At 41.2% G+C, this 25004-nt stretch overlaps 3 protein-coding genes across 5 annotated transcripts; 1 reads left to right on the forward strand and 2 right to left on the reverse strand.

Moving 5' to 3' along the window:
• Positions 1-1536: 1536 nt before the first annotated feature.
• utp23 (UTP23 small subunit processome component) lies at positions 1537-3463 on the reverse strand. The gene is made up of 3 exons (XM_034544449.1): positions 3044-3463; positions 2770-2944; positions 1537-2109 (listed from the first exon to the last, which is right to left on the reverse strand). The coding sequence occupies exons 1-3, from the start codon at positions 3229-3231 to the stop codon at positions 1705-1707; spliced, it is 768 nt and encodes a 255-aa protein (XP_034400340.1). The 5' UTR covers positions 3232-3463; the 3' UTR covers positions 1537-1704.
• A 646-nt stretch (positions 3464-4109) lies between these two features.
• On the forward strand, positions 4110-11241 carry rnf5 (ring finger protein 5). The gene is made up of 6 exons (XM_034544451.1): positions 4110-4498; positions 7562-7580; positions 8280-8392; positions 8497-8554; positions 8654-8765; positions 9157-11241. The coding sequence occupies exons 1-6, from the start codon at positions 4272-4274 to the stop codon at positions 9273-9275; spliced, it is 648 nt and encodes a 215-aa protein (XP_034400342.1). The 5' UTR covers positions 4110-4271; the 3' UTR covers positions 9276-11241.
• A 309-nt stretch (positions 11242-11550) lies between these two features.
• Positions 11551-24270, reverse strand: slc44a4 (solute carrier family 44 member 4). Of its 3 annotated transcripts, none has more exons than XM_034544446.1 (23): positions 23993-24270; positions 20293-20343; positions 19885-19933; positions 19615-19688; positions 18017-18095; positions 17804-17903; positions 17575-17706; positions 17367-17427; positions 17036-17156; positions 16579-16662; positions 16248-16360; positions 15810-15932; positions 15349-15448; positions 15076-15168; positions 14789-14891; positions 14179-14438; positions 13748-13842; positions 13310-13413; positions 13103-13176; positions 12916-12986; positions 12561-12655; positions 12387-12471; positions 11551-12150 (listed from the first exon to the last, which is right to left on the reverse strand). In XM_034544446.1, exons 3-23 carry the CDS (start codon positions 19893-19895, stop codon positions 12032-12034), a joined length of 2097 nt encoding a protein of 698 aa, XP_034400337.1. In that variant the 5' UTR covers positions 19896-19933; positions 20293-20343; positions 23993-24270; the 3' UTR covers positions 11551-12031. The 3 variants fall into 3 exon arrangements, with proteins under 3 accessions (XP_034400337.1, XP_034400338.1, XP_034400336.1); XM_034544447.1 differs by lacking the exon at positions 23993-24270 and adding an exon at positions 23357-23982; XM_034544445.1 differs by lacking the exon at positions 20293-20343.
• Positions 24271-25004: the final 734 nt, after the last annotated feature.

A 25004-nucleotide genomic window follows, 5' to 3' on the forward strand; every position in this document is an offset into this window, starting at 1 on the left:
AAAAATACAACTTTAAAGTTCCAACAGGGGAACAAACAAAAAAACTCTTCAGTGTATATTCTGCACATTGTGTGCCTGTTTTTTTAATTTACTTATTCAAGTTTTTTTTTACTTTGTTTTGTGTATGATGTGGAGTTTAAACTTAGTCTGCAAATATTTTAATATCAATCAGTGGTGGGAGGAAAGAGGTCTGAATAACGTGGTTGAACTATAAGGAGGTTTCTTCCTTTACAAATACCACAGTAAGGAGTGAAACTCCAAACAATGGGCACTTTTCCTATTTTTATTTATTATTTATTGTACCTTTTATTATCAAAACTCACTTCATAGCCAAGTTGGTCGTTAGTAAAAAAAAAAAAAAGAAAAAGTGCACTGCATTCCTTTTTAGTTAGGAGTTGCTTTCTACTCAGTGTTTTTTCAAGTAGATGTCACTGGCATATTTAAAGGAACAGTACGCTCACTGTGGGAGTGATAACTCAGTCAACCATATTACTTGGAGTTACATCGGTCCCACCACTGCAGGAAAAAAAGTTATCATGTACACTGACATTAGCCGAATGGAGCATGCACTATAGCCCAAGGACATTTAAACAGTTACTACGATAGTGATTTGCAGACTCCACCAGCAATTAACCATTGTACAACTGTAGCGGAGCACTTTAGGCTCCAAGTGGTCGTTTTTGAAAATGCATTGCTTGCATTGCCGACTGTTTGCACAAAACTATAGTTGTTTCCCAAATCCATACTTAAAAGAAGAAGCTTCGGTGTCTACCTATAGATGTTGTAAACATCAGTGGTCTGCCATAGTTGCATGCCCTGTTCTGAAGTTTGGAGATGAATTGCTACACAAACTACCATTTTTATTAACGTGTTGCTCTTTTATTCTTAAAGAGACTTGAAGTTCGTGACAGATTTTATTTATTTTGTGTCCCTTCTATATATAGATAATCATTTAGTTACAACAGGGTGACATACAATAATGTAGAACTCCTGCAAGTGTAAATCAAATAGATACTTATTCAACATTAATTTATTGATGGAATATATATATATATATATATATATATATATATATAAAAATAAAGAGAATTAAATAATTATTTATAAGGCAAATGGATTTTTAAATCTAAAGAATGACCTGATAACACAATCAAGTGAAGTCTGAATCGATATATTTGTTATGACCATTGTCGTTTGGACTCTAAAATTATTATACGAAAAAATACTAAAGGTCAGCCGACATTTAAAAAAAACAAAAAAAACACGCTGAATATGTTGTTTTTGATATCTACTTCCATATAAAAATGATATGTCGATTCCTTAACTGATATATAATTGGCTTCCAGTTGTAATGTCCCGAGTGCTTCTTATATTCTTAACTATGTGCCTGTACACCTGCCTTTTTATTTTGTATAAAAGCCAAGACAAATCTTCCGATATTGCCACGTTCCTGAGCAGTTTCAGCCCTATGCCTGTAAGACTCGAGTCCTGGAAACTGTTGCAACATTTTTTCAAAATAAAACGAATACTATGGAGCAGTATTTTAAAATTGTATTGTGTGTGTTAAACAATTGGTTTATTCGATGCAGTAATATCAGGAAAAACAGGCCAGAGTGGAATCATTTCAGATTTGGACCATGGGCATCTTAAAATAATATGAAAGCAAGAAATGAATTGGCTGAAGTCTCTTGTCTTCCTGCTGTACTATGCATTTGTAATCGCAGGAGCAGACGTGTCTCCTCCCTCCGTCCTTTGTTTCTTGTGTCTAACTCTTTTCCTCTTCACACCATCCCCCTCCTCCGCCTTCCTCTTCGGCGGCGTCGGCCCGCCTTTTTTTTTCTTCTTCAGGCAGCTCAGAGGGTTGGGATTGCTCCGCTTCCTCTTCCTCTTCTTCCCCCGCCACTCTCCATCCTTCTGGGCAATGCCCTGCTCCTCCTTGAGGCTGCGGAGGCTCTCCTGCTGGGCCGGGCAGACCAGCTCTCCCAGCTGGACGGCCCGGACGTGATCGAGGGAAGTCTGGCAGGGCTTGTCCAGCACCATGGTGTTGAGGATGATGTACAGCAGGGGGACGCCTGGGATCTTCTTCAGGCCTTCCGTTAATGAGTGGTCCTACACACGCAGCAATACAGTAGATTTGAGTGAGGGGATGCCAAAGATATACTTAAGTTTACCTCCCCCAGTTACACGGCACTCCATTCTTAGACTTGCAAATGATCATACGGTGATTCTTTAACTGATATTTAATTGGCCACTACTTTAGAAGGTCCAAAGCTCTTCCACATAACAAGCAGCACCCTCTGTCAATCAAGGTACGGCTTTATTAAGGAAACATATGCTGCAGGATTCAACAATGTACACATACTAATTTGCCCCTTTATTGAGATACACAGAGTTAGCTAACAACTAGGTATAATTTAACACCCCTGAAACAAACCCTACCTTCCTGAAGGCTAAAATGTTTAGTTTTGGTCGAAAATGTAGTCGAGAGGTGTCGATTCAACTCTATGATCATTATGGAGCGTGTGGTTTGTCCTTCATATTTTTGATGACCACACAGTTAAATCAGCGACAACTCTTTAAATCAATTTAAACAAAAACTGAACACTATGACTGTCATAATGTAGGATTTATTGCTGCGCTTTTTGTATGAGACTGCATTAGTTTGAGCTATATGTACCAAATAAACTGACTACTGAACATATGCCTAGTTAAATATCCCAGTTAGTTGGAGTCAATTTGTATTTCCCCTCCGAGACTTATTATATGTACCTGTGTAGCAACAAAGTAGTGGTGAGGGTTCGTCTTCCCCAACATGGACAGCAGACACTCTGACGCGGGGACAGGGTCCTTTAAATGTGGACACCTCCTTGTCTGAAACCTCTGCAGGATGATTTTGGCTCCATACAGGTCTTTGCCCAGAGTCTCCAGTTCCTTCAGAGCACAGCTGAGATGAGAGAGTAAATAACGACATGTTAGGATGTTCCATGTCAGCCCCCTGCACACACACAAGTAGCGCCGTGTCCTGTAGCTCTAGGTCACTCACCTTGTCGTGCACAGCTGCACCTCTCCCATCAGGTATTTGGGCATCTGCTCTTTGATCTGAATCTTGTTCTTCAGAGCCGCCTGACAAAAAGTCCCATCGAAGAGGATCTGAAAGGGTTCCCTGAAGCTGAAGTTGTATTTGTAGAAACTCAAAGTTTTCTTGGCTTGTTTCTGTCGCTTGAGCCCCATGCTGACTGCTCGGTGGAGTCGGAAGAATGTCTCCTCGTCAACGTTCAAATGCCCGTCGCGGTTCAAGAGGATTGTTCCCTCCTCCGGTTACATCGACTCGTCTAACGGAGTTCTTTCATACACATTGTGAAACTATCACTTTAGGCTACTTACGCATGGCCGTTTGTAGTGTACACAACGCGCGTGCAGTACCTGCTTCTCATGACTTCGGGCGGAAACAAGACACATGACAATGGTTCCGATGTTGGTGCCCCGCGCCTGCATGTTACTCAGATATTTAAGATAAGGTTTAAAAAAATACACGAAATAATCTCCGTTGTGGGGCTTCATCAATGGCGATACGAGATCTGAAATCTAGTTTATGAACGTTTAGAGTCAATGCTTTATTAAACTCGTTATTAAACTATTAAAAAGAAGTACGCATAATTTAGTAGAATTGATTACCTGTAATGCACCCGTTGTTATTTCAGCAAAGGTCGCTATTAAATGTAAGACATTCACGCTGCAAATATATGAGCTGGTATTGTATTATTAGATCTCTAGAAATAAAGACGCACTATTCAGCAGAGGTAGTGTTACAAAAAAGGAGCACAAAAATAATTTGACAAGATATCTCTTTGGATGCCTTTTGAAAGTTATTTCAGAGTTTGATACCTTAGAAAAGGTTTCATGCCCAGTGTCTTGCAAGGGGGATGGATGTTGGTATTAAATAGGGTCACATTACATGGACGTTATTGGAAAAGAAAACCCATTATTTTATTAGAAAAAAACACCCTCACCTAATAATCATAATAATAGCTACCATTATTATTAATGTTATTAAGGGCGGATGTTTTTAATTCTCCCCGCCCCTCGTCTGTATTTCTCCCGGAAGCGGAAGTCCACCTTCAAGGAGAGCGACAGCAGCAGCCCATAATATATCCATGCAGCAGCCTCGGTCCGGTGACACTTTGTCGTCGCCAGACAGCTAACTATAGCACGGGTCGGGCCCGGTTGGGTTGGACTGGTACGCTACCTTCCGCTCTCGTGAAGTAAATATTATGGCGGCCGCGGATCCCCGGTCCTCGAGTGACGGCGGGCCGGCCAGCAGAGGAGGATTCCCGGCCGGGGAGAGCAGCAACGACCGCGACGGGCTGGGCGGCGGCGGCGGCGGCGGCAGCAGCAGCAGCAGCGGGGAGGGGGAGCGGGACCGGGCCACCTTCGAGTGCAACATTTGTTTGGACACTGCCAGGGACGCTGTCATCAGTATGTGCGGCCACTTGTTCTGGTACGAGACGGGGGGGGAGGGGTAGTCTCGATGTATGAAGGTGGTTGTTTTTGTTTCCGTTCAGCCCACCAAGCTGGTGTAGTTGTGCAGTCTGTGCGGCCTCCGGTTATGTCAGTTTGAACGGCGGAAACGCGCTTTTAAGTCATTTGATGACAACGGCCAAGGTGGCTTGTCTTCTTGCGGGTTTTGTCCACCGTCAGTGCGGTTCTGATGAGTGACAGTCGACCGGGTCCTAATGTCTCGGATGGAGGCTGGTCACTCATGACAGTTGCACAGTGCACATGAGACCTGCCCTGATCTTGTGAGGAGTTAAGTGGCTCAGCTTGATCATATGGTTTGATGGAGGTCAGAGGTCACAATTCACACACGCCCTCTGAGACACACATTAACTTTCCAGGTAAAACTGGTGATCATTTGCAGCTTTGAGCTTGTTTCCATGCTCGGTCATTTACAGCAGTCCAAACATTTATAAGTTTGTTGGTAAATATAAATTAAAATACTTTTCCCAAAATGTTGTTTCAGTACACAAAACAATACAATTAATTGAGATGAAAATTACTGTAAGCCAACGCCCATGTAAATCAAATGATGCTTTACAATTAAAGCTTTGATCAACACATTGAGACAGTATCAACCAATATTTGTGTTTTATTGACATCCGTGTCACTGCTGGGACACACGTCAGCCAATAATTGATTGCAGTAGAGGAATGCCAAAGATGCAGTGTGTTTTGAGGTCACTTAGAAACCATATAGTTTGCCTACCTGAGAGCAGTTGTGCAAGGCTCAAACTTCAAACCATTTTGTGTTTAACATCTACACTTGCGCACACAGTGACGTGTTTAAAAGGCTCTTTCTTGTGTTGACAGCCATGCTTGCTCACAGGCAGAGGATAGAGTGAGATTAGAGACAAGAGATTGGGAATAAAGGTCAAACCTGAAGGGAATTTTATTATCAGTAGTGAGTCATGACACAGAAGAAAATGTAACCTATTGACCCATTATTGGTGTATGGCGAGCGGTTTTAAATGATAGGTTTGAGTGCGTGTGGCGTTTTGGAAACAGGCATTGGAGTGTCAGAAAGTAGAAAGTGGTAGGAGCAGAGAAACACAGCTGAGGAGCCCACAAAATGTTTTCATCTGCATACAATCATCATGTACTTTCTCATAAGCCTTTTTATTTGAAGTGATACACCTGACATTTCTGCACTAACCAGAGCAATATGCGTGGCATGAAGGAAATTACATTGTGTTAGTGGTAACGAGTCCGCACAGCCTGAAGCCTTTTTTTATTAGTGCATGAACCTTAATATTTTCTAATCTTTTACTGTCGGTTTCTTTGATATTTGATCAACATTTACCTCAGTTACATGTGCGGTTGCCTTGAAGCTCCTGCGTTCGGGGAGCTGATGCAACTTAGTTGCCATGTTACCCCCCCCCCTCAAATCTTCTGTGTAATGTGATGAAACTATAAGCAAGGAAGGTGTTGACATTGGATCACCTGCTGCAACTTCAGATCAACATTGCAACTTAATGTCATAAATTGACTATTTCTATTGGAACCTGGTACCAATGTTCTTCAGCATAAGTGCCTTATGCAAGAGCAGCAAAGAGGTCTGATAAAGTGAAACTGAGGTTGAGATCAGGCAGGCCAGTCCCATTAATCACCCTCCCTCATGTTTAGGCTAGGTTGAGTAACGAGTTACAAAACGCTCCAGCTTCTCAATTAGGAGTGTTTGCTGCTTTTCTTTGTCATACATGGACGTTAACTCAGTTTTTTAAATTTGGACTCTTAGTTGGATACAAAAATAAAAAGCAACTTGAAATGGGATACTGAAAAACAAACTTCTAACCATTTAAAATGTTCTGCTCACTTGCAAACTGATCTTTTTTTTCTTATTGTAAGATGAATGGCTTCTTTTTTTTTTGGACCCCCCCCCCCCAAAAAAACCTTTGGAAATGATGTAGTCATTTACAGGTCACAAGAGCTCGGCTGTACGTGTGGCCACTTGTTAAATCACACTTGTGTGTTCTTCTTTTAAAACCTTGAGTAACTGATAAGAGATTCTGACCCTTTTGTTCTTTTTGTATTGTAGATTAAATGAACAGATGATCCACAGACCCACGTCTTTAGGTAACATTAAAATGCAGAAAGTGACGACACAAAACAAGTTGATGTTTCATGAAGTTTTAATCTCCTACAACATTTGGTTTTGCAAAACGACTCTGTGTGTGTGTGTGTGTGTGTGTGTGTGTGTGTGTGTGTGTGTGTGGTTATGAAATACTAAGTGTTGAAAACGAGTCCGGCCTGTTCCCCTGCATAATCAGAGTTGCTTTGCTGTTAAAATTTATCTCCCAGGGAATTAACAAAAGCATTTTTAAAAGACAAAGTCAGACATTATGCATTTTTACAGAAAATACATTTTAAAGAAGAGAAAACAAATTGACCCATAGAAATCAGTTTCCAGCTGCATACTCTGCTCACCTCGTGGGAACTCTAAACTTAGAAATGCAAGTTCTCCGTCGTTGCAACGCTCTAATTAACTGAGGTCTGAGGGCAAAACTAGACTTATTTATTCACACGTTTGATATATGATGCAGGGTTAAGTTATCAAGACGACATATTCACAAGTTAAATATGCTATACTGTCGTGCATGTGTTATTCTCAGCAAATACAAATTGCAAATCTTTTTCCTTTTTGGAGTTTCAGTTGAGAAATACTCACGATGTGGCGTTTTCCCTCAAACCCTCATCCTGTACTCCCACAATGCAGCAGCAGGTCGCAATGGCCAGCAGCCACACAGGAGGCAAGACTGCTGACAACAGATGGAGCCAATTAATACTAACGATGGGGAGCGGGTTGAGTTCAATCTGCCGCCTCGTGATATATATATATATATATATATATATTATATATATATATATATATATATATATATATATATATATATATATATATATATAATAAATAGGCTCCAGGAACATCCAGGCGTGCCGCTGACATTTTAAGAGAGGCTCCATTTTGAGAATGCACATTCATCTTTTGTTTGTCTCTGTCTCCACAGCTGGCCCTGTCTTCATCAAGTGAGTATTTCCTCTATTATGTCACACTTTCTTTTGTTTTTGTAAATATAATACTCGTTAAATAGCCTCACAGGTGTGTTCAATACTCTGACTGATTAGGCTTCTACTCGGCTCCAAGTCATTCTGTTGGATCCTAGAACGTTTGGCTCGCTCTCCACGCAGAACTGTTGAACATTTATTGTTTCCAGATTCTCAAGTCTGAGGATTTTCTTTTTGTCCAGTCTGTGGGGTTTTACACTGTGGGGTTTTTGTTGGTCGGTAAAACTGTCTCGGTGAGGTCTGCACCGGCCCACACACTCCTGAGAGGAGGTCTCCAACCACACACAGGAAGTGAGAACACCTGCGTGCGCCAGCTGTTGCTGAAAAGGGCCCTTTAACTCCAGTTAACCCAAACGTAAGCGGAGTGCGTTTTGTGACGTAACCGTGGAAACTACACCTTTCGGTTGACCCCCGTGCAGATTAAGCATGCTTATGCACTTATTGCAGTTTACTGCAGCTTTCTCTCTGCCACACTGTACGTTGCTCTCGGTGGCGCGGCAGTTTAAAAAAAAATTTATTGCAACCATCTGTGGAAATGTACTTGTTGTTAATCTCTTAAAGTTGAACTGAACCCAGTATTTATCTGATTTTTGTTCAACAAACACAATTGTATTATCTATATTATATTGACACTTTCTTTCTTCTTCCCCTGTTGCTCAGTGGTTGGAGACGCGACCCAGCCGGCAGCAGTGTCCAGTATGTAAAGCGGGCATCAGCAGAGAGAAAGTCATCCCGCTGTACGGCAGAGGGAGCTCCAGCCAAGAGGACCCCAGGTACGCAGTTGGCCTCTGTGTGAATGGATTGTTTATAGCCTCACGGTTGCCTTTTTATGATTATGGACGTGTGTGTGTGTGTGTGTGTGTGTGTGGTTGTTCAGGTTGAAAACTCCACCACGGCCTCCGGGACAGAGAACGGAGCCAGAGGCTCGAGGGGGGGTGAGTCGGTTCACACACACACCGATTTTTAAGCTCAATGTTTTCTTTTATATTTATTTATTTATTTGTTTCAAACTTGATCTGTTTTTTTCCTGTCAGATGTTTCAGGGTTTCGCGGACACTGGCTTTCACATGTCTTTCGGCATCGGAGCGTTCCCCTTCGGCTTCTTCACCACAGTCTTCAACGCCAACGACCCCTTTCACAGAGCAGGTAAACACACACAGACGGGCTTTTCTCACTGGTTCGGTGAGCAAACATCTTTCTTTCCAGGGTGAAACTCAACCCGAGAGGTCTAAATGGCTGATGACCAGTTAAGGTGATACATGAAGGTGTCCTTCTAAACCTGAATTCAGCCATGTCATTGTAATACTTAATGAATAATTGTAGGGCTCATTGTGTCGCAAATGGTTAGACAGTTAAAACAAATTCAAATTGCATTGTAGTCTTAATAAAGTCTTACAAATCCCAGATTTAACTTATTTTGTGAGCGAGTAAAAAAAAATAAAAAAAAGAAGAAGAAGCTCCATCTGAACACATGTGTTGCCTTTAGTTGAGACGCCAGTGTAATAACCTTTTGCACCCATCTCTCCCTCCATGTCAGACCAGTATGCAGGTGATCCCCAAGGCAACAGTAACCTCAACAACGGCAATAACAACTGGCAAGACTCCCTCTTCCTGTTCGTGGCCATCTTCTTCTTCTTCTGGCTCCTGAGCGTGTGATGGAGACCTGAAGCGACGGACGGACGAGTGGATCGAGGAGCGCAACAAATAATAATTAAAAAAAACCCTCTCGCACACTAAACTCAATTCACAGACACGCACTCATTTTACATTTCCTAGCAGGTACTAACTTGGGAGAGAGTGTAGCATTGTTTGATCTCAAAACAAGATATACAGTATGTGTGTATATATAGATTACATATACTAATATTTGGATTTCTCCTCCTGGCAAAGGCAGATTGTCTTTAGGATTCTAAGATTTTGTTTATGCAAGAAACACTGGAAAGTTGTAGTGCGTGATTCCCAAAATACGTCCTGTAGATAAATGCACACAGAAAAATAACTGTTGGGGTTCAGAGACAGTATTAGGGGGTAGGGGGTGACCTGTGTTTTTTTTTAAGGGGTGGGTGGAGGATAATTCAGGGCTTTTTTTGGTTTTTCACATTCCTCTTAAAGGTTTATTCCTTCGATGGAGAGAGGGAGGCACATTGTGGAAAGTTTAAGTGGGGATTTAAAAGCAGTAAAGAGGGGGAGGGGTATGAGAACGCGGTTGTTGCATTAGCAATTTTACCTTTACCCTCAAAGGCCAAAGAGTAGTGGATCAGTCATGTGCGATTTCGGCGGGGGAGGTGAAAAATGTTATCAAATGATGTTCCTGTTTACAGTTTCGTCCTGAATTGAACACGCACTCCCAGAATATGCAACATGGCACAGGTGGATGCATTTAAAAAAAAATATATATATATATACATACATACATACATACACACGTCTTAACAAAACCTGCCATTGCACTGTGAAGTCATTTGTAGACGGAGCTGCCCTAAAGATCAAAGCGTGTGCTGGTGTTTAACCACTCGTCGTGTCCTTCCTCACAAAGCTGTGCAAACACGGGATGGGTGAACCGGTAAAGGGCCCGCTTGGGAGATTTTCCGCGTCAACACGAGCAACTTGAGAGTTTAAAGCACACAGTTTGGTCATTTCAGAGCAAACTGTCAGAAGAGAAGTTCTGGCTAATAAAGTAGCTCGATGCTACGCGACTCGCCGTGACCGCCGAGTTGACGCGGTGTGAGGAGAATCCTTTCAATTAGTCGCAGAGGTGAAAAGGTCAGCACAGCGAGGAATTCACAGTAATGAACTTTTGTCACAGTTGTTTTGTGTTTGTTATTTTTCCCCCGACTGTATGTGTCACAGTGTGTCCGAGTGAGTGTGTAAACATTATATATTTGTATATATGAATATTGTAAAAGCTGTTTTTACGTGTTTTCTGAGTGGATGACTAGCCGCAGAGGGCTAAAAGGATTTAAAAAAAATAGGCCTCGAGATGCTTTTGTAAAGCAAGACGTTATCTTCTTCCTGGTTTTTCACTAATTCCTTCCTTTGACTCAAGAAAAGGCGTGCAGGCCTAATAAATAACTTCTGCCAACCTCTCCCATTACGTTACACGAATGTTGTGAGTGCAAACGTTGTTCCTTCCCTGTTCATGTCATTTAATATGAGGATATCGGCTCTCTTCTGGCTGACAAAGTACGCGGTGCAGTTTCCTTTTTACTGTACGAACTCGTTCATGTTTAATATTTGACTAAACTAGCGAGAAGTGCTTCTCTCACTGCTTTCTAACGCGACACCTCCAGACTCCCCACCTGTCTGGAGCGAGAAAAGGCTTCATAGGACTTTTTCAAACATAGACGGTAGTACTCCCCAACACCTGTAAGCACACTTCAGCTGAACTAGAAGTAATGACTCACACCAGGGTCAGAGAGACACTGTATGTCCTCTGGGAGGGATGGGATGGCTGCTGGAGCGTTACATTTCTTGCATACTTGTCCGTTCAAGCTACACTTTGTATTATAAAGCTTATGCGACACTAAAACAAGTGACGTAAGTCACGATTCGACAGACTAAAGCTGGAGTCGTTTTGCAAAACCAAATGTTGTAGGAGATTAAAACTTCATGAAAACATCAACTTGTTTTGTGTCGTCACTTTCTGCATTTTAATGTTACCTAAAGACGTGGGTCTGTGGATCATCTGTTCATTTAATCTACAATACAAAAAGAACAAAAGGGTCAGAATCTCGTATCAGTTACTCAAGGTTTTAAAAGAAGAACAAATAAAGTGTACTTGCTTATGTTTTGATATGGGTAATCTAATAGATAAACATAAACCCAAAGATTAGAAAATGATAATATCAACCAAAGTGTCTGTTGACATGTTCAGGAGGCTGTAGGATGAGAAACAATGAGGGTTCAGTCTGAAGGCAGCCAAAAAGTAGGGTCCTTTACACTAATTTTTTATAATTTTGTTCAATAACATTGGTCATAAAAACGTTTCGGAAAACAATCTTTTTTATATATATACTGTATATATACAAAAATATATAATGTATCAGAACTGCAATTGATAGAAAGTACATCTTGAAAGAGGAAAAAATCCACAAACAAATATTGTTTAAAATAACAGAAGAAATATTGTAGGACTTTCAGTTAAATCAAAAGATAAAATGCCAAATCAAAAACATTTTAACAAATAAAAAGTCATGCAAGACACCTTGCAACTTAAAATGTCACATGACCTACATTCACATTAATTATTTAATGTGTACAGCCAGTAATACAAATGCACATACAAAATAAAACGATAATTCAAAAGTGCAAAATTTGCTAATCAATTTTGGTCGAGTGTTAAAAGGGTCGAAAAAGGATGTAAATGTAGACATTCTGAATAAAACGACAGTGTTTAGGGCGTAAACCGATCTTCAGTCCTCCCCTTTAACCTTCTTTTGTGCTTTGTTGGATTTGTTGAGGATCTTCATGAGGTTTTTGGACATAAAGTACGGCTTCTGCAGAGATCCATCGTTACGCTCCAAGTCCTCCACTGAGAGAGAGAGAGAGAGAGAGAGAGAGAGACAAATTGAGCGAAATTAGGAAAACGGACCATGTGTGCTTGTTTCTGTCTGTATTGTTGTATTTAAAAATGCAAGTTAGGTGTTTAGCGTCTTAGCTTTAAATGTTTAAAATGAACTAAACATTATTTGAATGTATTTGCATGTTCAAAAATCTGCTCCTCGTGTTGGTAGTATTTCTGTGTCAATAACATGAACATCTACTCACAGAAGCAGAGGAAGAGTGTGTCCACACACATGTTGTACACACTGAAGAATCCATGAGCTATGAGGTAGCTGCCAAACACCACCGTCTACAAAAAATAAAGAAAACGTAGAGAAGAAAGACTAAGAACAAACTTGGATTACTATTAAAAATGGAGAACAATCATCTGTGACTTACAATAATTGGCATCCAGTAGTAGTTGAGGGTTTCAGAGCGGAAGGTGTGGCCTGGTAACAATATCCGTCCAGAGAAGAAGAAGAAGGACAATATGCCTGAAACAAGATTGAGATGTCAGTGTCTCCTCTCTTTCCTGATGCATTAATCTCTATGCTTACTATGCAAAATATTGTTCATGAATCCATCAATCAAGGTGAGAAAAGAGACGGCGTTTTGATCTTTATCACACCACTGTGTGAAAATGTGGGCAGTAATCCCCAAATGTAAACAGTATTGTGACGAGCACCCTGACGGATGGGGTCGCTCTGAACACACACACGTATTTTAACCGGCCCTTGCACATGGCGTCACTTACCTACTCCTGCGACCACCAGGAGCTTCCCAAAGAAGAGCAGCAGGTCCGTCACTTTATCGAGCACCACGACCCTGAGGGGACACGCAGTCAGAGTCGCTCAAACACACGCAAATGTCTTCATTGTTGTGAACAGGTCAGAGAGAAATGTAGCTAGCTGGCATTGAAAACACAAAACTCCACCACAAACCTCACTACATTTCTCATGAGCAGCAGGAAAGCATTTTTGGCCGAGACGCAGAAGTTTTTCCCATAAATTGCAATCTGTTGAGAAAACAAAATGGATTAATATTCAGTCAGTTTGTTTCCCCTTTGATAGCTTCGTAAATAGCTACACAACCATAGTAACAAGTAAAATGGGAGGAACCAACAGCTGTGCAAGACATGTTGCGCTTACCATGATGTACGCGTTCCTGTTGAGGAACTTGATGAACTTCTCCAGACACCAGAGGCAGCACTTCATGCAGCACAAGATGAAACGTGCACATGGATTCTGCGCCGCTGAAGACAGACCGCCAAAACATGTTCAGTAGACCGTCACTTGTTGGTCGCCATTAACTTAAATACATTCCCATGAAGTAACACTTCATCCTTCAGTTCAACTGAAAAACTCAAAATACCCACATTTTGAAATAGTGTGAAATATGTCATGGGATGTATTTATTATATCATTAAGTCGAAAAGTTGCACTGAATAAAGTGCACGTTGATCCGTTGCCAAGAGTAGGACTTATTTAAACTGAAGCACAAAAATAAACCAAGCAGTGAGAACATGGTCAGTAGTCATTAAAGTAACACAGACAGTGAATATAAGAGGAGGGGTATGTCAGCCGTACCTCTCGTTTTGTGGTCAATGTACTCCAGAATCATCCTGGCTATCTGCACGAGGGTCAGGATCAAAGCACCAAATGCCAAGGAGCCCACATGGTACCTGAAATGAACAAAACGATAACGCCTGAGTGTCGGGCAGAGGTCTGCTTCCCTTAATGGTTATGTGCAGGTCTAATGCCTCCTCTAGAAGCCAGAGAGGTGAACTGCAGTCTGACAGTATGTCCTGCGATGTCATATTAATATTAACTTTAAGGTCAAATAAAAAGCTTCCTTTCTCTCCACAACCCTCTGTGGGATATAATGTGATCATGTCAGTAGAACTACTGGACGACACTTTGAGAATGCAGCATTCGGTTGATTGGGACATTTTTCACAGGGATGGATGCATGTGTCCTTGCAGGAGTTTAACCAATGTGACAGCAGCTCATTAACCCACCTGAGTGAGCGTATAAAGCTAGCGCTCAGGGGAAACATGGGGATGTCGTCTGGTTTGGTGAAGGCCCAGTAGTAGGAGGCAAAGGCACCCGCCAGCGTACACTGCCCCAAGGCGATGACGAAGTTGACACACCAGAGGAAAGCCACGGCGTTGTATATCTGCAGGTTGAAGAGGTTCCTCTGGAACAGACCCTCGTCGTTGTATTTGATGAAGATGCAGCTGGCTAAGGGGCAGCCTGGGTAGTCAGATGAGTTGAAGCCCTGAGAGGGGGAGACGGGAGAATGAACAAACCAGAAAGTAGGAAGGGGCAGTGGGGGCGAGGGGTGTGTGAACGATGCGTCTGAGCATCAACGGTATGACTGTTTATCATATCAGACCTTGTCTGGTGTTTGAACGTGTTAAATTGACCTTTTCTAGATGGCTGGTAATTTAGTTTTAGAGGGGAAACATTTATTTTATTGGCATCTTATAGTTGTGTAACCGGTGATTTGAAAGCTGACAGCAAATTCCTTCTACTGGCTTATTCAACCAATTAGAACATTTGTGAGATGCTTTCAGTGCGGGTCACACTGTTTATCCACACTGGGTTCCCATCCTGCCAGTCACTCACCTGAGGGTCACAGTCCACAGTGCCATTGATACTGCTGCAGTCGTCAACCGTGGAGTTTAGAGCCACCACTTTGTAGATTGGGCCTCCCGAAGTGGCCAAATATCTACATTCATCAGTTTAAGCAAAGCACAGATTCTCTGGCTGGTAGAACACAGAGTGGGTGTTTATTTATGGGTGACAGAGTCTTCTCAGAAACAGTCTAACTGTAGTCTAAAACTGCACTGTGTCATTAACAACATGCATGCAAACACATATACACACGCGCATACATAACATTAAAAGGATACAAAGCAGTGGCGCCCCAGTAAGCGACACACACCAGCAGGAGAACAAAGGTGACCAGAGGGTACAGCATAGAGGACATCATGTGACTGATTGCTCTGTGGTATATGAACACACACACTACAAGGTTATGCCAAGGCCATATGCACTCTTCAAGGAAAGATTGAAACATGGATTAGATAAAGCTGTAAATAAATTCCCTTTAAGATTGAGAACAGACATGGGTTTATTTTAGGTGGAGTCATGAATGAGATTTAATGTACGACATCAGAACTAACTTGCTTGACTCCTGGATTAGGGCGATGGCTATGAGGATCCTTGTCCGCAAGAAGATGATGGTCAGGAGAATGATCGCCTCCGCCACAGATATGATGATCACTGTGGGGGGAAAGAAGGAAACACTGCTACTACTAAGAATAACAAATATCCAACACGAATCTACAATTACAGCTCTGGCGAGAGATCAGTGCACATAAATCAGTGTTATCATGTATCAGACGCATTACCCAATATCATAATTCAATTGCTGTTACGTATACCAACAAGAGTTTTATTGCATCTATTTTTGGATGTGGTTCAGTATTTATGATGTTATTAGTTATCTCCCTTTTATACCTCTCATTTCCTCTGTACTGGTATTTGCCTGAGTAAACTGTCTCCCCCCCCCAAAAGCCACTAAAGTACAAAGACTAGACTTATCCCCCAATGTGAGAAAGGTGCTGTGATGTTTGTGACTCACAGAAGGCCAGCCAGGTCTCTTGGACTTGCAGGTAAACGTTTAAGTTGGTGGTGAAACCGATGTCCGTGATGGTGGCAGACAATTGCTTGTAGTTATCATATTCCCAGTAGCAGTGCCATATACCTACGAGAGAAACACTCCAACAACTCAGAGGCTACTTATAGATACACATAATCTTCTTGTAACAAATAAACTGCCCATATTGACTTTGTGTTCAGGACGAGTACATGAAATGGTAACTTTTGAGCTTCACTTCTTCATGAGTGAGGTTAAACACGAGACCAGCATCACCAAACAGCACAAGTACGCAAGACATTTGTGGTTGTGTCGGCTGCTAGCAGCATTGCATTCATGACCAAGCTTCTAATGAGGAAAGTTCTGTTTGCCACCTCGAAAAGATCTACTTGGCCCTGAAAACTGCTCCGGTTGAGTGTTTACCATATGCCCCAGCACCCAGGACTCCTATGATGAGCACCCACACCATCACTGGAGCAGTGAATCTCAACAGCAACAGGAACAGCATACTGACCACCATGGCTATGAGCAGACCACTGAGAGGGGAGATGAAACAGTTTGGAAGAAAGAAAACAAACAAGAATATGATGTATTTTATAAAGGTTAAATATGCAAAAATGATCAAATTGTAAGACATATATAATACGTATTTGACAGCACCAAAAGTTCACATTAATCTCAAGTGTAATTTCTATCTGTATTTACGCCAATAGGTGGCAGTGTATGTGTGGTGGAGTTCGTCAAGGCAACTCACACGAGGATCCACGGCCATGACGTAGCAAAATCCTCAAAGATGCGCACGCCAATCTCCCTGGCATTGAAGCCATTCACAATGTCCCTATTGAAGACAAAAACAAGGACGAGCTGCGTTGGTGACCGTGCTCGGAAAGAAATGAGATCTGCAACGCCTGTTGGAAGCTACAAAAAGCAATGTAGTGGTAAAGACTACTAAGCGGTGTGGGGGAGTGGTAAAGAGAAAGAGATAGAGATACCACTAGAGCGTTTTATGTGGCAACTAAGGCAACAAGGGCAACTACTACCAGCTGCTACACTAAAGCTCAACACAAAAACTCACGGAGCCACTGACCCTGAGCTGGTGATGAGGAGGAGGAGAGAGAAACAGGGTTATTATAGAGAGAGAGTATGAGTGTGTTTGTGTGTGTATGTGTCTGTCTTCATATGTGAAGTCAAGAGCAGGTGCAATATCTTACCCAGTGCCATTCCTGATTTGGTTGACTGTGTCATTGACTGAGGAGGGTAATCCGGGAATATTGGCAAAGTCTGAAGGGATCTTCCCCAGTGCTGGGATGTTGGGTAAACATCTACCCAGCACTGACGGTGGAGAAAATGAAATCAGCATTACAAAATCACTCTAATATACTTTACATATATATTTACATATACTTGAGAAGTTAAACCCACACTCATATCAAACAAGCAGCTGCTTTAAACTCACAACCAGCCTTCAATGCAGTGCAAATATATCATCAGACACAACAGTTATATGAATGTGATGTAGTATATAGGAGCGGTTTCACTCACCAGAGGTCGTGGGCATGTAGAAGAAAGGACACAGCTCCATGTCCACAATTTCTTTAACAGTCTGAAAAAAAAACATTATCATGTGGTCTTAAAAAGATTACATGTGAATGGATCAAAGTGTTGCTGATTTATAAAACGACAATATTTCAAATATAAATCGAAACAAATGGCACATTTGGCAATTTTCAGGGGGACACACAACACTTACCTTCGTAGTTGTTTCCAGGTCTATGGATGGCACGCAGAGGCTTTGATTGAACACGTCTGCTGGTTTTACGTTAATTAAATACGACTGAAATCTCACAGCCCAAAACTGATCGGGACAGTTGTCCACGCACACCTAGAAGTAACGAAAAAAAGATGATTAATTCTGGGACAATGGAAAAGTACGATTAGCAGTCCCGTAGAATCAACAACAATCAAGCAGCCTTCTCTACCTGTGTGGTTGGACATTGCAGGCCATTGAGGGCAGTTGCCATGACGTTAACAGATGTGGCACATTTGAGAATGTCAAAGTAGAACAGGTTGGGTCGGCCTCTGAGGGAAGGCAGGAAGAAAGAGTTGATTTTGAAATGCATATTCATTATATGTAGTACATGTAAAAAATATTTTTAAAAATATGAAAAAAGGTGAGAAATAGATTGAATTACTCATTTGGTTCAATGCCACAGAACCATCCGGTTGAGTTTCTTGGATAAAGAACATGTCTTGGATCTCCAAAGAGCCAAGCTATTTAGAAAACACACACACACACACACATACACACACACACACACACACACACACACACACACACACACACACACACACAGAGGGAGAGAAGCAAATGGTAATAATATCAAGTTAATCACCCTGCATTATGTCCATTTTATGTTCGGCTCTGTAGTAATGCTACGTTAACACAAAAACTGCACTTTTATTGCGTATGTTTGGAAAGGATGTGGCAGTTACATTACTAATTGATTGATTGAGGCAAGATGTGGGTTTGATTCTGGCGTCATACCACAGCAAATATTTTTTTAGCATTCTTTATCAATTTGTAGACATTTGAACAGCCTTATATTTAGATTGGGTCAAAAATCATCACTTGTGTATGCCTTTAACTTTTTTTTATTACCTTTATGGAACCAGATAAGTCAATTGAGAGCTAATTTTCATTCATAAAGACGATATGGCCAAGAGGCAGCGACAGAAGGCACGGAGGGAATGACCAGACTGATGAATTAACTACAACCTGAACTGTGATTACACATATAAGAAATTGAGTAGTGAGCGAACGTATGAAGGGGTTTCGGGGGCTGATAGTTGCATTAATACCAGCAATTAAATAATTATTTCAGCCCAATCACGAGCGGGCACAAAAGCCTGACGGGATGCACTTTAGAGTTTTGATTAACACCCCTCTTGTTCCTACGGAGTTTGGTTTGATTGCACACGTCGTAGTAGACAAAAGCATTATGTATTATGTCAAAGTACTTGTATTGCTTCTTCCGCTGAGCGAGGCACACACAGCTGTTTCTCATGTGTCTAGTAGAATATTTAGTTACAAAGGAATAAATGCAGCCCTTTTGTATCAACATTGGCCAGTAGATTTCTCTACTTTAGTACTACAACAAATTAACCTTGTCTAACCAATGCGTTTGAACATTGAAAGAAAGAAAAGATTATTCGTGACACACTCAGCGACTGACACACACATTACTTATCAGGCCCGTGTTGACTCGAGATAAGAGAGAGGGTTGGAGTGTTGGAATGAGTTTGATGACGGAGCAATAAAGATGTTCACATGGAAATCATCTGTTCGTACGGAATAATCTTTTGATGATGATCAACCATAGGTATTGAGAAACTCTAAAGATGAATTCAGGGAAAGGGAAGAGAGAAGACAAACACAGAAAGCATCGTGTTAAGCTGTGGCCCAACGGTGGAGTGCTGGAGATGCAGCACACAAGAGGTTAATGTAACACACAGAGCCAACATCTTTTGAGGCAGCGGTGCTGACGCACACAGTCTATTTCTGAGGTTTTAATGGAGCAACCGAATTTTGAAACTGTGACAGTTGTAACAGTTGTTACTTTGCTCGTTAGGATCTAAAGCTCATAAATCCAGGAAGTCACTGTGGTCGTCTTTACACTTCAGTTTTTGTATCTATAAAAACGAACCAGATGTGTTCATTCGTGAGCGTTAGAGGAGCTGGTCGTTGATTTTTATTGGCTAGCTGTTTTGGTTGTTGTCAGGTAACTCTTACCTAAAATCCCGACTGCTATGTAGCCGAGGATGACGGCCATAAACAGGACACAGCAGATGATATCAGTGCATCCCCTGATGGAGAAAAGAGAGACAGCAACAGGTTAACGTGAGCAGGCCGAGCGCTGCTCTGAGGTCTGCCTCGGGGTGACAAATGTGATTCTATCAGTCAACAGAAACTTTGCAAACACAGAAACAGCTCAGCGGAGGATTTGAGGATTAAAAAGAAGTTAGTTAGTGGGAAACAACCAGTTCATGGAGACAGATTCACCTTTTCTTCATGGGCCCTTTGAATGTTGGGTCAAACTGAGCAGGTTCTCCTGGGAAAAGAAAACATTGGGTAGCTTTTAATGCAAAGTAAATGAATCGTCGACTGGTACGCCGTCATAATCAGTGTGTTTGGTTTCAGATAGATTATTAAGTACACATTAGTTTATCTTGCTTTTATAATGTCACTTGATCTGCAATTCCACCTCAAGGAAATGCACTGCTGAATAAATATTGAGTGCTGTATCTACGGGATATGGGGAAGTTAGTGTAAGTGAATTGTTCTTTAAATTTTGTCCGGTGCTCACTGTGAACATGGGACTTTTTCTTAGAGTTAATGGGTTATGTGGACGAGGAAATACTTTTCTGGACAAGAGAAAGAGTCTTCTATTTTTATGGGATGGTTACTCACAGGTGCTTTACAATAAAATGAGCAGAACAGGAAATATCTCATGGTTGTTTCCTGGAACAGGAGAGAGACAGAGAGACAGGGGGAGACAGAGAGAGGGAGACCGAGAGAGGGAGAGAGAGAGAGAGAGAGATGGCCAGCAAGAACAAACAATGAAATAAAATGTGTGTTGCTCATGTCGCACAACAAGCTGCTTTCCATATGAACTGAAGAGTGGTTCGTTCACGTTAGCGCCTTCATGTGCTGAGTGCCGAGGGAAGGATTGGAGTTGAGGGTCAGCATTGACACTCGAAGCTCAAGCTCATTTGAATATCATTTGAATTCAAAGTCTGTCTTTTGAAGGAGGAATTATTTGAATGGGTTTGACAATCAGAAAACTTGTTCGAGGAGATCCCAACTGAAAGCCTCCCTACAATGACAGCCTCAATTAGCCTCTGTTGCATTATCCAGTCGGGCAGGAAAAACCCAACGGGCTGCTTGGAGTGCGTGGTCATCAGGAGACGATGCAGACACCTTGTGACACAACGATTGACAACATGGCATTTCTGTGCTCCAGCACTAATAGAAAACTGATAGTTGTCAAATGCTGTGACTAAGAGCGTGAACTTACGACCCGATAAAAAAAAGTGTGCCGGTGCTAATTTGGTTAACTGTTGATACACACAATTAGTAACACGCTCTCTAAATTTGATTGGTCTGCAGGGATGGACATGTTGCTGGGCAGCGCACTTAGCTCTTAGTAGCTCGAGCTAAAGGAGCTCCACTGGCTGTAATTTGAATGGGGGTGAATGGACAACGCAGCGAACGTGCTCTTGTACCAGGACTGCCATGTAGGATGCAAATATATAAACAGGATGCAGAAGGTTTGTAGCTTTGCAGTCGCCTAAACACACATTCACAGTGGGGCTTTCGCAAACTTAAGACACTGAGGCCAGGAACATAATTTTTTTTTTTTTAAAGTGGTACAGTGAAGCAAAAATTCCACGATTAGATAAGATGGGCTCTCCTCTCACCGATCGTTCTACAGTAATATCTGATATGGATCTTATGTACACAACAAATGCAGGTCAATAGACAGCCACACAAAGAAGCGTGAATTTGACACACCACATCAACGCCTCTGTGTGGAATATAAGAGAAACCCTTTTCTCAACAAAGAAACCTGTTCGTCGGCCTCTTGTCTTGCCGCGAGTGTCAGATTTCCGCTCTGCTAAGATACGGCTGTGTGTCTGGAGTGAATGGCTCACTGTGACTGTGACACAGTGAAAAAGGACATTTCAGTTTTTATGCCCTCGTAAAAGGCTGGAGGAAAGCTTTAAACCTTTACACCTTTTTGAATCTCTGCTGTGTGAGAGGGCCATCACTTGACCTTGACTGAAGAAGGAAGGGTTGTCTTATTTTACTTTAATCGGTGCAAGTCTGTGAATCAACAGTGACTCAACACATGCGTCATGTTGGGCAACGGAAGAGGATATTCTTATATAGCTTGTATAAAAAGGTCATTTGACTGAGGTAATAATATTGTAACGTGTGGTTTTTTTTGTACAAGCCACCAGGTTAATGGGTAATTGGCTACCAATTAACTATCCCAGGGGACTATCCAAGGAAGAAAAAGAGTCAGCAAAAAGTGTAAAATATGATGGGAAAGGGATGTACCGGTATATTCATTTAAAAGGGTGATTGATTTGTTCAAAGTGGTATGTAGCTTTTGAATACTTCAAAAAACATAGTTCCTGGTTCCAAAATAAGACGTCCACCAGTTTGAAATTATGTTAATAATATATCTTTAATTCAAACCTAATAAAAAAACATTCTATAGGAGGAATATTTAGTTCATGTGTGAATTTTAAAAAACAGATGCGTGGCTTTTTTCAAAATAAACCGATCCGCAGCTCTCTTTTATACAATAGCCACATTAACTAGCATGTGATTTTAAATGAGATGTGAGTCTCTTCCCCTTGTTGCCTCAAGCAGCTTGCACACCCTTTTTGGTCAATGATTTGCAGCAACAACCCCTCGCAAGTCACTCATTTCTAAACACAGAGTTTAGAAATGAGTGACAGGAAGAGTGGTTGCGATCAAAACGTGGCACTGGCCTAAACAATAACCAATTTAATTTTGCAACAAGCAGTCTTTGTTGTGTTCAACCGAAGGAATTCAACTTCCTCATGAAGGCTGGTACGGCCGCTGGGAACTAGCAGGAAGTAGAATAACAATTAGAAATGGTGATGAGTTCAGGCTTTTTTTGTTGTTAACAGAGGCTGTCACCATGACCATTGTGGGCACCTCTTCTGTTGTCATCTACTCTGCCGTGTCCACTGGTGTTTTCCAAAGCTATTTGAAGAGACATTAAGTCAGATATTTACCTTCAGGGAGAGTTTGTTTACTGTGGTCTTTGCAAAACCTCCCAGACTGTCAATAGACTCGAGACTTTACCACGAAGAGTAAACAGGATACAGGGAAACATACATCAGCTGTACACGTGAAATGTTTTTGAAATATTTCAGCAAATACAACTTTCTCATCCGTGTCTTTTACGATACTGTATTTCAATTACATTTTCAATTCAGTTTATTTTGTATAGCCCAATATCACAAATTACACATTTGCCTCAGAGGGCTTTACAATCTGTACACATACGACATCCCTGTCCCAGGACCTCACATCAGTTCAGGAAAAACTCCTTTAAAAATAACCTTTCACAGGGAAAAAAACAAAACCAGCCATTCAGAAGCTGAGCTGTGCTGACACAAGTAGTTAATCGGCAGAAGAACAATCTGTAACTATTGTGGTTATCAAAAGATTATTTATGTTTATTTTCCAGCAATAGGTTTGGATTTCCGTCTCGTTCTTTTTATATTATTGTCAATTGAATATATGTGGCTTTTGGCTGTTTGGTCTGACAAAACAAACTATCTCAAAATGTCACCTTGTGATGGGCATTTTTAACCATTATATTGAATGTTATAGAGCAAACGATTAATAGAGAAAGAAGTTGGACGATACAGTGATTACAGCTGAAACCATAAATTGATAAGATGACAGAACATTAATATTCAGCACCTACTTATTTTAAATCATCACATAAATCCCACTTAATATTTCATGATAAGAACGTGTTCAGTTGACAGCGTGGTTCATTTCCCAACCCTTACTGACTTGTGACCCCTTAAAAGGAATCAATGTGTACTTGTCACATGTTTCATGTCGTCATCCCAGGTAGAAATTACTAAACCAAAAGGTGCTTTTTTTTTATTTGAAGGGTTTTTGAGACCTAAGTTGTGAACAGAATCCAATAATTTTATAAGAAGAAAAAAAACTACGAACAAAAATTATTATAATTAGAATAATACATTTTATAATGTCCTCAAAAATGACTTGACAGCCAACTCAAAGCTTCCTATTCATCTTAAACATGTCCTCTTCTTCAGCTAGGTCAACTGTCTGGGATGTTTTGGCTGAGCTATACACATGTTATGACATAATTCAATAAGTTGTCAATAAACCCTGGTTATTGAGGATAATGTTGAGGCTGTGTGGCCTCTTTGACTCATAAACAGTGTCGCTGAGTCCAGTAGCTGGGTTTAAACGAGGACTAATCTGGTGTAAACACGCTCCACTAAGAACATTCTTAGCGTTAGTTGACGTTGCTGGTTTTGACCAGTGAACCCCGTGAGGGAGCGAGTGTGTGACGTCCACTCACCGTACTCGGAGTCCTGGTTCGTCTCCTGTTTTTTACCCATGGCTCCGCCTCAACAGAACCTCCGACTTCTAGAACTCGGCTCCAGTTGCTCCAAGTTGTCGTTAAACCTTCTGACAAAAAGCTAAATAAGTGGGTCTAAAACGAGCTCCGCCGTGTCAGAGCCGCCATGGTAACTAAGTTTGGAAATCTTTTTCTTCCTGGCAGTTGTAACTAGGCAGTGACGACGTGAGCGCACCTGCAGAGGGATGCGCACCTGCACGCGCTATCGAAGATTGTATTTGAGAAAAGAGGAATCACTCTGTTTTGATTGTAAAAAACGTGAGAGTTTAACGAGGCTGTCTAATAACAGTGGTTATAAGTTTAACTTTGAGGTTGTACTTTACTTTTTTTATGCAAATATACTACCGACTACATTTATTTGACACCTTTAGTAGGCTACTTTGTAGATTGAGATTAGTATTACAAACTAACTAACTATTTTTGATATCGTATAAGGTTAAGCTAACCAGCAGTATATAAAGTATTTAAAATGGGCTCCAGCTTTACCATCTGCAACATCAAAGTTCAAGGTTCAAGGTTTTTTATTTGACATCTGTGCCTAGACCAGCAGTCCAGACACATCGGAATTATTTTTGCAGGGTTCTCCGAGTCAACAGAGGTACAAAACAAACACACTATAATAATAATAGAAATATGAAAAATGAAAAATATATTTTAAAAAACACTGTACAAAAAAGACCCACTGTACATAGTGGTAAAGTGTATGCAGTATTTAGTATTTACAGTATTAAGTACAGGAACAGGTTATCAAAAATAAACATAAGAAAGGAAAGGAGAGTGCAGAGATAATAAGTAGGTAAGTAGTACATCCGTAGTAGTAGTAAATTGTAGGCTAGTGCTGTACCTAGCTTGTAAAAAGAAAGAAAGAGGGGGAAGGGGACAGTTATATGGGGATATTGCACATGTTCAGATGTTGGTGGAAGGTTGTGTGGGGGTATTGCACTGATTGTGG

The sequence above is a fragment of the Cyclopterus lumpus genome, chromosome 11 (genome assembly GCF_009769545.1).
Source record: "Cyclopterus lumpus isolate fCycLum1 chromosome 11, fCycLum1.pri, whole genome shotgun sequence".
Lineage (NCBI taxonomy): Eukaryota > Metazoa > Chordata > Actinopteri > Perciformes > Cyclopteridae > Cyclopterus > Cyclopterus lumpus.